Genomic DNA, 12,609 nt, shown 5'->3' with positions numbered 1-12,609 from the left:
GTTACAGGCCTTACAAAATCAAAACCATGATAAACATTCTTTTGGCACAACCAAAGAGAAACTAGATGAAGGATTACCCCGAAGAGACTCTGCGGCCAACTCAATACTCTGCCCATACGCATGCAAACACATGTAGTTCCCTCCTTTTGGGATTTGCAGCATCACTGCAACCCAGCATGAACAAAATCCTTTTCCCCTTAGTTCAGTTAAGTCAGGTTCATACTTTCCTAGACGTCTACTCACATACTAATCGGCTTACCAGACACCCAAGCACTCAGTGTCTTCCCATCCCCCAAGTACTCAAAGAAAAGGGGCTATTTTTTTCCTGGACCCTAATTCAAATACCAAATCTTTACAAATACAGAAGCTTGGCTTCTCTGAGAGGGGAGGGAGGGACCTGCTGCACAAAACAGCATCTCAGGAGCCTGTGTTCTAGACCCAGTTTTAACACAGATCACAGCCTGAACTTCCAGAACTGTGAAAATGAGGGATCTGCCCAACATCCTCTGCTCTCCCACAGAATATCAAGACAGAATGGAAATGATACAACCACCCAATGCTTGTATAGTCTTACAACTTGCAAACGACTTGGGAGATTGCGAAATTTCATTTACAACTGCAACAACAAGCCCAGAAGTGAACTCCTCAGCAGAAAGCGGAGGCAATCCTCTCTCAGCCAAGCCTGCTTTTTTTAGATGGTGTCTGTGTGGGTCGAATCTGTGGCAGCCATAAATAAAAGCTAATGGAGTCTGTCACAAACCTTTTCCACTGCCTCCTATGGAGAACATGACTTAAACCAGTTTATCTGCTTAAAGTATGTTTTATCTTTATATGGCTGCCGATCAAAAAAATGCCTTATAGCATTTGAATCCCAGACACAAGGCTCCATTGACAATCTCTGAAGAGCCAAGGGAAGGAGAGGAAAATCAGAAAGAATCAAACATTCAGCTGAAGGGGCAAAATCTGCTTCCCTTTGCATTTAGCTCATTCTGACAGGGGCAGGAAATAATCATGGGACTGCAAAGGGCTGAGACAGGTCTGCGATTTCAACATTCTTAATGAGTGTAGACAGCTCATTTTAGAGACCGTGAGTGCCATCATTAGAGAACTCAGGAGGAAGCCTCCAACAGGCAGCCACACAGGAGCTCTGCAGATAGCACAGCTGGGAAGTTCAAAGTCACCTCAAAGAGAAGATACACTGGAGAACACCAGTATTTAACTGTGGAGTGCAAATTAAGGAAACATATAACAGGATAAATTTAAAAGTGCATATGGACTTCTTTCTTCTTCTTTTATTAAAAAAGGGGACTGTCTCTCAAAATGTAACTGTTAGTTATAAAACCACTTGGATTAAAAAAAAGACCTGCACTAAATTTTTGGGAAATTTAGGAGTTTTGGGACTCCTATTTAAATGAACAAAAGCATCATCTAGTGGCAACATACTCAAACTGCAAAACATGATCAATTCAGAATTCACGTTATAATGACCTCATGTTACCTTGGCACTACAAATTCAGAGCATACCCACTGGTCTTCAGTGGACCAACCCCACACCTAGAGCGGTGGTTCTCAATCTTGGCTACATACAAGAATCATCTAGAGAACTTCTAAAAGGGATGAAATTTAATGTTCTTAATAGATGCTACTAGCTCAATAAAAGCTAAGTGGGAGTCACTGCAAGATAACATACTAAAAGGTGCATTTACAAAGGAAATAAGGAAATAAATGTGTTTTGATTTCTGTACTTACCTTGGGTTTCGCACAGAGACCAAAGTCAATCAGCTTTACTTTATGATATTCATCAAACAACAAATTTTCCTGGGAAAACAAAGATATTTTCGTTAACTGTGTATTGACTTCCTTATATCACATCCTACCTCTAGCCATTTCTAAAAACAATTTTTAAACATATATGCTTTTCTTTTACATATAAGACATTTATTTCCAGAGTATTTCCCATAGTAGGCTTTTAAAAAATAGAAAGGAAATTTAGGTGTTCTGGGGGAACTTATGCAAGGACTGACAGATTTTAGGGGGAGAAACCCTTTACATATCTATAGTATATATATTCAGGACAAAAGCAAACACTATAAAAGTATAAAAACAGGGGGTGCCTGGGTGGCTCAGTGGGTTAAAGCCTCTGTCTTTGGCTCGGGTCATGATCCCAGGGTCCTGAGATCGAGCCCTGCATTGGGCTCTCTGCTCAGCAGTGAGCCTGCATCCCCCTCTCTCTCTGCCTACTTGTGATCTCTGTCTGTGAAATGAATAAATAAAATCTTTTTTTTAAAAAAGTGTAAAAACAAACAAAAAGATGCCAATGCAATACATTTTGGCTGGAATTTCAGAGTTTTTTTTTTCTTCTCTTTCCCCTTTACTTCAAGAGTTATAAATATTTTGAAGCAGCATATATTATTGCACTTGTGGTTTTTGTTGTGCAGTTAATGAACTTGAGAGTCTGGACAACTGGGGATCATCTATTTAGCCTTCCCATTCTTTTGTTTCTTCTTTGATGAGTTTGGCCAACAAGATTATAGACTTCTTGAGCTTTGCACCACACATTCACAACAAGACAGCCTTGCCATCTGAGATTCTCAACAGAACTTGGGAGTATAACAGAATTGGAGTTGGCTGATGACAGCAGAGCTACCTAGCTTTTCAATAAGGAAGTTACACATATTTTGCATTTTTCCAAATTCAGGAAATGTAATGCAGACTTCTGCTTCCATATGATAAGCATTTCTTCTAAAACCCTTTGTCACAGTTACATTTCTGCCTGCAGACCCTGCCGCTAGAGGTTCTGTGTGATGTTGTCCAGGCAGCAGCAAAACCAATAAATAAGATTTAAAATTGTTTACATTAAACAGTCTGGGAACAATAGAATGAAAATCATTAAAAAAGAATGAAATGAAATGAAAACAAGTATAGAAGGGGAAAGAGGAGGAATGTTGATAATGATCCTGCTTCCCCTCAAGACACTTTAACATAAACCATTTTCTCCTTGGTGCTCTGAAGTTCAACTACAAGCAAACAGAGTGTGTGCTAAACCAAAAGAATGAACTCAAATCAAAGGACTGGGGTATAAACAGAGAAAAAGGATAGTAGCATTGCCGTATTTTGCCAACCAATTCTAGGTCCCTGACCCTAATATCAAGTAACATAAAATCCACGTTCACCATCGTTCATATTAGTCAGAGCTTGCAGACTTAAGAGTATTCACATTTTTATTCTGTTTCTGAAAATTAGAGTCTCTTCATTCCATTGAACTGTTCCCTTCTGATGCAAAGTGGAATTAAAATTAAAAAAAGATGGGGTTAGGAAAAGAGTACTGAAGGGAAAATATTCAATGATAATATTCTTGAAGAAAATACTCAAAACTCCTCTTTCCGAGAGATAAAATCCTGAGGTTTATATTCCCCAGCTGATTACAAAGACATTCATAATGTTGCCCACAGCAAACAAATATATAGAATGCCAATAATCAAGTACATCCAAAAAAGCCTACCAGCACAAAAAAGAAAAAAAGGAAAAAAAAGTGTTCACATTATGAGTAGAAGAAAAAAAGAAGCCAAGATAGATTATAAACAGAAAGAACGCTTGGACAACTAGTAACTACCAGTAAATGGTGTTGAACTCTCAACATTGAGAGCATGTGTGACAGTCACTTACTGGTTTGAGGTCTCTATGAGCATAGCCCTCGCTATGCACGTAAGCGACCGCAGAAACTATCTGACGGAAGACAACTCGGGTCTCCTCCTCGGACAGGCGATCCTGGGAAATTATGTAGTCAAACAGCTCTCCTCCGGGGCAATACTTCAGTAACAACAGAGACACACAGATATTGTTACTACCTAGAAAAATCACTTCAGTGGAATTAAAACAAAAAATTTTACTTAACTCAAAGATATTATTAAATTCAACTTAAAGGGAAGGAAAACGCATGAGGCATATTAAAAAATATCCTCTGGGATCAAACAAGTTAATAATTACTCCAGGAAAGAGATCAATAGCTAATGGACTCAAGCAGTTTTATGACCAGTAAGTAGGAGCAGAACCAACGAACATGGATATTTTTTTTAAAAAGATATATTTATTCGAGAGAGTGAGAGCACAAAAGTGGAAGAGAAAGAATCTCCAGCAGATTCCCCTACTAAATGTGAGCCCAATGCAGGGCTCCATCCAAAGACCCTGATATCATAACCTGAGCCGAAACCAAGAATCAGACACTCAACTGACTGAGACACCCAGGCACCCCAACGCCTGTGATTCTTTAAGTCCATTAGGGGCTTTATATTTCTATAGTAGAGTACTAAAACCCATTCCCATCTTTTGAAATTTATTTATTTCTTAAGAGAGAAAGCGTGCAAGCGGAGGGAAACACAGAGAAGGAGAGAGAGAGTCCTTAAGGAGACTCCCTGCAGAAGGCAAAGCCTGATGTAGGGCTCCTCCCAGGACCCCAAGATCATGACCTGAGCAGAAATCAAGAGTTGGTTGCTTAACAAACGAAGCCATCCAAGTGCCCCAACATTATGAATTTTAAAATGTGCTTTTGAGGGGAGCCTGGGTGGCTCAGTGGGTTAAAGCCTTTGCCTCTGGCTCAGGTCATGATCTCAGGGTCCTGGGATCAAGCCCTGCATTGGGCTCGGTGGGGAGCTGCTTCCCCCCTTCTCTCTGCCTGCCTCTATGCCTATTGTGATCTGTGTCAAATGAATAAATAAAATCTTTAAAACAAAAAAAAAAATGTGCTTTTGAAATAGAGCTAATCTATAAAAATGATATGCAGTTACAAATTATTTGGCTGAGATTAAAGAAAATGAAACAAGAGATGAATGATGGTGGGGCGCCTGGGTGGCTCAGTGGGTTAAGCCGCTGCCTTCGGCTCAGGTCATGATCTCAGGGTCCTGGGATCGAGTCCCGCATCGGGCTCTCTGCTGAGTGGAGAGCCTGCTTTCCTCTCTCTCTTTCTCTGCCTGTCTCTCTGCCTGTCTCTCTGTTTACTTGTGCTCTCTCTCTGTCAAATAAATAAATAAAATATTTAAAAAAAAAAAAAAAAAAGAGATGAATGATGGAAATTCTAAAGACTTGACATTTCAGGCCCAAAAGGGCAGTTAAAACTTGAGTCTGATTCATATGACACATGTATTGAAACCCACCTATAGGCTGTGAGTTGAACTATGTCCCCCAAAAAGATATGTGCAAGTCCTAACATCTGGTACCAATAAACATAACGTTACTTAGTTTTGTAGATGTAATCAAGTCCCAGTGAAGTCCTACTAAATCAGGATGAACCCTAATCCAATGACTGTGTTGTTACATGTAGAGGGAAATCTGGACAAAGACACAGATAAGAAAACGCCATTTAGAGACAGAGGCAGAGATTGGAGTGGTACAAGCTAAGGAGGAATGCCAGAGATTGTCAGTAACCATCAGAAGCTAGGTAAGAAGCACAGAACAGATTGTCCAGAAGAAACCAACCTTACCCACACCTTGATTACAGACTTCCAGCTTCTAGAACTATGAGGCAATAAATTTCTGTTATTTTAAACCACGAACTTTGTGGTACTTTACTATGGCAGCCCGAGACTAATATGCCATATAAAACTGAAATGGATCCTTCTCTCTAGAAACAAATTCTAACATGATCCATTCATTAATCCTAACCCCATCAGGAGTGTATTAGAAACTGTGAACTTACAATGAATCTCCAACTTATTATTTATGTTTACTTAATCTAAATTGTTATAGACAGGGCACCTGGGTGGCTCAGTCAGTTAAGCATCTGCCTTTGGCTCAGGTCATGATCCCGGAGTGCTGGGATAGAGTCCCATGTCAGGTTCCCTGCTTGGCAGGGAGTCTGCTTCTCCCTCTGCCCTTCACCCTGCTTGTGCTCTCTCGCTCACTCTCTCTCAAATAAATAACTTTTTAAAATCTTTAAATAATAAATAAATAAATAGTTACAGATAGAACTCAAACAGGTAAGCTGCTTAAAATCTATTTTAATCTTTTAGGTGAAACACACTTTTCCCTTAACTATGGACAAAGTGAATGAAAATGGTCTGAATATTTGATTTCCCTCCAAAATTGGTAAGTCAAAATCCTAACCCCCAAAAGATGATGGTTCTAAGAGATGAGCCTTTGGGAAGTGATTAGGACATGAGAGTGGAGCCCTCATGAATGGAATTGATTCTCTTATAAATGAGATTCCAGAGAGATCCCGTGGCCCCTCTACCGTTAAGGACATAGTAAGAAGGCACCAGCCTAGAATCAGGAAGAGGGCCATCACCTGATCATGCCAGCACCTTGATCTTGGAATTGCCAGCCTCCAGAACTCTGAGAAACAAACTACCCAGACTGTGCTATCTGTTACAGCAGCCCAAACAGACTAAGACAGTGATCAAATACCTTTAGGTCCCTAGATCACACTACTAACCTCAAGAACCATGAATATTTTGTTGGCTGTCTCTAACACATGGTAGAGTTGACATATATGCTGATGTCTCAGATTCTTCAAGGCCTCAATCTCCGTTTTGACCCGGGGCAAATCATTCTGAGACAAAACATATTACATGAGCAATAAACCTATTTGGAAAGTACACCAAGCATTAATATCAACAGCTTTAATATTAAAAAAAAAAAATCAACAGCTTTAATACTGAGTAGCAAAAGCAACCAACAGCCTCAAAACAAACTGTTCAAAAGCACAGAAAAATATAACAAAAATTATTTATATGTATACACATACACAAACACACACACAAAGCATTGAGGGTTTTATGAAAGACTAGTTTGATGTGGGTCAATAGCACAACATCCAGAAAAATAAAAACAATCTCAGACTCCCTTAGAAGGTTAGCATTCCGAACAAGGAAAATAACAGAGACCTGCCTATGCTACCATTTTCAGTCTTAGTAGTGTTCCTTAAGAAGCCTGTTGAGTGGGGCACCTGGGTGGCTCAGTGGGTTGGGCCGCTGCCTTCGGCTCGGGTCATGATCTCAGGGTCCTGGGATCGAGTCCCGCATCGGGCTCTCTGCTCAGCAGGGAACCTGCTTCCTCCTCTCTCTCTCTCTGCCTGCCTCTCTGCCTACTTGTGATCTCTCTCTGTCAAATAAATAAAAAATCTTAAAAAAAAAAAAAAAAAAAGAAGCCTGTTGAGCTAAAAACTGGTGATGTAGGTGAAAGACACACAGGTCTTCACTATCTCAATTGTCTACCTTTTCTATGGGCTTAAAATTTTTCAAAACAAAAAGTTAGTTGGAAAGAGGAAGAGCTAAGCTGAAAAAATTGCCAACTCCATATTAAAGACAGAAATCTAGATATCTATGAAATATCAAGTAAAACTTTATTGTAAAAAGAGGCTCAATTTAATGTCCAGTGGCTAAACATCCAATTATGTGGGACCATACAGGTCTTGACCTGTCAGGTCTTGACCAGGATCAACTGTAACTTTATTTCAAAATGTCAGTCCTGGGGCACCTGGGTGGCTCAGTGGGTTAAGCCTCTGCCTTCGGCTCAGGTCATGATCCCAGGGTCCTGGGATCAGGCCCCGCATCGGGCTCTCTGCTCCCCAGAGAGCCTGCTTCCTCCTCTCTCTCTCTGCCTACTTGTGATCTCTATCTGTCAAACAAATAAATTTAAAAAAAAATCTTTAAAAAAAAAGTTATAGAAAGACAAAAGTAGTAACCAGAACATTTGAGCAAATTCAGATTTTAATTTACAAAACTGATTTATATTACATATTTTTTAAATAATTTTAAACTTACCCCTAGTGCATTTTTATCCATGATTTTTATAGCTACCATTTCTCCAGTGAGGATATGGCAGGCAAGTTTGACCTTTGCAAAGCCACCTAAGTAGAGAAAAAAGTATTATGAAAAGATAAGCCAGAGTAATCTAAAATCATTATCAGAGCAACCCAAAGATTCAGGCACAAATACCTTTCCACATGCTTTTATTTTTTTTTTTTAAGATTTTATTCTTTTTTTTAATTTTTTTTTTTAAGATTTTATTTTTAAGTAATCTCTATACCCAGTGAGGGACTCAAACTCAGAACCCCAAGATCAAGAGTTGTACGCTCCAACTGAGCCAGCCAGGCACCCCTCCATATGCTTTTAAAAGGCTCTGTCAATTCATTTTTTCCTGAAAGTTTGTAGCTTTTTCTTTCTGTAGCTTCCAAAATGCCAGCCATGATCCTAACCTCTTCTCATTCAATGCTAGCTGAAGATTTTTTTTTACCATGATAGTGTCTCTAACTTTAGGTTGAAGAAAATAGGAAACAGAATTCGCTGTTTAGAAATTTGCTTTATAATTAACACTATAATTAAGCAATTAACATTATAATTAAACAATTAAATTTGCTTTGTAATTAACACTAAGAATCCACAATAATATAACACTAACAATATTGTTATAATTAACAATAAAGGACACAATATAAAGTTGCTGAGACAAAAGACAACAGGAAACATCCTCTCAGTTTTAAAACAGGATCAAAGGTAGGATATTAAAAAAAAAAAAGCAGCATATTATGTTCCAAAATTGGATCAAAAACTGGATAAATGTCTACAGATCAGTATCTAAAAGAAATTGCCAATTCAGGGCACCTGGGTGGCTCAGTCGGTTAAGCATCTGCTCAGGTCATGATCCCAGGGTCCTAAGATTGAGTCACACATTGGGCTCCCTGCTCAGCGGGGAGCCTGCTTCTCCCTCTCTCAGCCCCTCCCCCCGCTCTACACTCTCTCTCTCAAATAAATAATAAAATCTTTAAAAAAAAAAAAAAGAAAGAGAGAAATAGCAAATATATAACTTCTAAAAAGAAGCTTCTGGTGGTTCCTCTCATGGTCTTCCCAATTTCAGAAAATAAAAACTCAACATTTTCCAAAAACCCGGGGGCCAATATACTCAATATCCAGCCCATGAACAAATCCCATTGGCTCTGCCTTCAAAACACCCTGGGGGAGAAGAGGCAGGTACTGACTGGAAACTTTGTCTTGATCTAAACAGGGAACACATAGGTGGATGTGTACTAAATCTCCAGCAAGACTAGTGTACTTTGCATATTTTATTGCATTGTTTCTCAATAAATTAAACTACACAAACACACACATACAGAATCTCACCCTTTCACTGCCCTCACTGCTCTCACCCTCATTCAAGTCACCATCATCTCCAGCATCACTCACCTGAATTATTGCAATAAACTCCTAACATCTCTCTGATCCTGCCCTGCCTTTCCCAGCCCAAGCTTCTCACAACCAAGCAGCAGAGTGACCCTTAAAAATAAAAGTCAGGGCACCTGGGTGGCTCAGTGGGTTAAGCCTCTGCCTTCAGCTCAGGTCATGATCTCAGGGTTCTGGGATTGAGCCCTGCATAGGGTTCTCTGCTCAACAGTGAGCCTGTTTTCCCTCCCCACCCCCACCCCCGCCTGCCTCTCTGCCTACTTGTGATTTCTGTCAAATAAATAAATAAAATCTTTAACAAAAAAAAAGAAAAGTCAGATCACTCCTCAGCTCAAAACTCTCCAGTAACTTCTCTTCTAAATAAAAGGACCTACAAGGCTTCTCCCACTACTCTCCTCTCTCTTACTCTACTTTTTCTTTTAAAGTACATTGAAGAATTTTTAAATCCTTTAATTTTAAAATTAAACTAAAAAGTTCATGACTGCCCAAATGTACTATACTCCCAAATAGTTGATCTAGGGGCACCTGGGTGGCTCAATGGGTTAAAGCCTCTGCCTTCAGCTCAGGTCATGATCCCAGGGTGGTGGGATGGAGCCCTGCGTCCGGCTCTCTGCTCAGCAGGGAGCCTGCTTCCCCCTCCCTCTCTCTCTGCCTACTTGTGATCTCTGTCAAATAAATAAATAAAATCTTTAAAACAAAATTAAGAAAAAAAAAATTGTTGATCTGTCCTCTGCCTCCAAGGGAAAAGAAAAAAACAAAACAATTACCTGTCCCAATAGTTTCATATAATTCATAGTATTTGAGAAGTTCATCATAATCTTTCATAGTCCTCCTGGAGGTGTATATAAAATTACAAAAAGAACCTGTAAGACAGAAATAATACATGATCAAAACAGGAACTACTATGAGATTATCTCCTCCACTCTTGTAAGTGCACATATAAATACGTCATAGGCAAATAAATTATACCAGAAAAACTGATTAGCCATATGGTTTAAAAGAAAAACAAAACTGGATTTTTATCTCATACCATATATAAAAATCAACTTCAGGGGCACCAGGGTGGCTCAATGGGTTAAAGCCTCTGCCTTTGGCTCAGGTCATGATCCCAGAGTCCTGGGATCGAGCCCCACATTGGGCTCTCTGCTCAGGAGGGAGCCTGCTTCCTCCTCTCTCTGACTGCTTCTCTGCCTACTTGTAATCTCTATCAAATAAATAAATAAAATCTTTTTTTTTTTAAGATTTTTTTTTATTTTTATTTATTTTTTTTTTTTTAAGATTTTATTTATTTGTCAGAGAGAGAGAGGGAGAGAGAGCGAGCACAGGTAGACAGAATGGCAGGAAGAGACAGAGGGAGAAGCAGGCTCCCTGCAGAGCAAGGAGCCCGATGTGGGACTCAATCCCAGGACGCTGGGATCATGACCTGAGCCAAAGGCAGCTGCCCAACCAACTGAGCCACCCAGGCGTCCCAATAAATAAAATCTTAAAAAAAAAAAAATCAACTTCAGATCAAGGAAAGATTTATATATGAAGGATAAACTTTTAAAAAATTTTAAAGAATATCGTGTGATTTCAGGACAAAAGAGAATCTTTTAAATAGATACAGGAGGGACGCCTGGGTGGCTCAGTTGGTTAAGCGGCTGCCTTCAGCTCAGGTCATGATCCCAGCGTCCTGGTATCGAGTCCCACATCGGGCTCCTTGCTCTGTGGGGAGCCTGCATCTCCCTCTGTCTCTGCTGCCACTCTGCCTGCCTGTGTGCTCTCACTCTCTCTCTCTGGCAAATAAATAAAGAAAATCTTCAAAAAAACAAAACAAAAAAAATAATAATAAATAAATAGATACAGGAAGTACTAATCATAAACAAATAATACATTAAACATTAAAATGCAGAATTTTTGCATGGCTAAAGATAGCCTTAAAAAAAAGAAAACCAGAGGGGCCTGGGTAGCTCAGTGGGTTAAGCCTCTGCCTTCAGCTCAGGTCATGATCCCAGGATTCTGGGATCGAGCTCCGCATCAGGCTCTCTGCTCGGTGGGGAGCCTGCTTCTCTCTCTCTCTCTCTGCCTCCCTCTCTGCCTACTTGTAATCTCTATCAAATAAATAAACAAAAATCTTAAAAAAAAAAGAAAGAAAACCATAAATGTGAGCAAATATTTCTAACACTTATAAACAATGGATTTTTATCCAGAATATACTATATACAATATAGAAAAAGACAACCCAAAAGAAAAAAGAAGCAAATGAAATAAAAAGGCATTTCATAAAGAAACACAAATGACCAATAAAAATATGAAAAAATGTTCAGTTTTATTAGTCACAGGGGAAATGCAAATTAAGATTCCAATCACATACAATTTTAAGAAACATATAATGATATACATATTTTATTACTATGCTCCACAATTTACATGTGTTACATATACAGTTGATCCTTGAAAAATACAGGTGTTAGGGGCACAGATTCCCCTGCACAGTCAAAAATTCACATCCAACTTTTGACTCACCCAAAACTTGACTACTATAGCCTCCTGTTGACAGAAAGCCTTATTAATAACACAGCCAATTAACACATCTTTTGTATTTCATATGTATTATATACTAAATTCTTACAATCAAGTAAGATAGAGAAAAGAAAATGTTATTAAGAAAATCACGAGGGGCGCCTGGATGGCTCAGTGGGTTAAAGCCTCTGCCTTCAGCTCAGGTCATGATCTCAGGGTCCTGGGATCGAGCCCCACGTAGGGATCTGTGCTCAGCAGGGAGCCTGCTTCCGCCTTCTCTCTCTCTGCCTGCCTCTCTGCCTACCTGTGATCTCTGTCTGTCAAATAAATAAATAAATAAATAAATATCTTTAAAGGGAAAAAAGAAATAATGATCCCTTCTTAGACTGACTGCCGTTTTCTCCCTGATGTTGTCCTCCCACCTCCTGCTTCCATAAGATACCCACCTGCTGAAATGCCACAGCTCTTTGACAATATCTATTCTTTTTTTTTTTTAAAGATTTTATTTATTTATTTGACAGAGAGAAATCACAAGTCGTCGGAGAGGCAGGCAGAGAGAGAGAGAGAGGGAAGCAGGCTCCCTGCTGAGCAGAGAGCCCGATGCGGGACTCGATCCCAGGTCCCTGAGATCATGACCTGAGCCGAAGGCAGCGGCTTAACCCACTGAGCCACCCAGGCGCCCCCGACAATATCTATTCTAAAACTGGTCCTTGCTTCCCTAATCCTTTCTTAAAATCACCAGCACAGCTTAAATCCTATAACCCCCTTTTCGGTTCCTAGGGAGCATGGTTTCTCTTGCTGCAACAAGCTAAGGAAAACCTAATGTTTTTTGTTTGTTTTATCAAAAATCAGGTAAACTAATATATTATCAATAAATCTATGGAAAACACACACACACACACACACACACACACACACAAAAATCAGGTAAGCT

The 12,609-nt window shown here is 39.5% G+C and overlaps 1 protein-coding gene across 1 annotated transcript in view; it reads right to left on the bottom strand.

Moving 5' to 3' along the window:
* The window catches only part of MELK (maternal embryonic leucine zipper kinase), an 89,172-nt gene that overhangs the window by 69,731 nt on the left and 6,832 nt on the right, over window positions 1–12,609 (bottom strand). The window contains exons 2-6 of the mRNA XM_082694869.1: window positions 9,941–10,036; window positions 7,758–7,843; window positions 6,428–6,544; window positions 3,667–3,810; window positions 1,750–1,818 (exon numbers count right to left, since the gene is read on the bottom strand). Of these exons, the coding sequence (XP_082550995.1) occupies window positions 1,750–1,818; window positions 3,667–3,810; window positions 6,428–6,544; window positions 7,758–7,843; window positions 9,941–9,998 (474 nt within the window). The 5' untranslated portion in view covers window positions 9,999–10,036. The remainder of the gene's footprint in view (window positions 1–1,749; window positions 1,819–3,666; window positions 3,811–6,427; window positions 6,545–7,757; window positions 7,844–9,940; window positions 10,037–12,609) is intronic.

This window comes from Mustela nivalis (genome assembly GCF_964662115.1).
Source record: "Mustela nivalis genome assembly, chromosome: 13".
In the NCBI taxonomy this organism is placed as follows: domain Eukaryota; kingdom Metazoa; phylum Chordata; class Mammalia; order Carnivora; family Mustelidae; genus Mustela; species Mustela nivalis.
The sequence above is the reverse complement of the archived record's forward strand: the minus strand, read 5'-3'. Positions and strand labels throughout refer to the sequence as shown.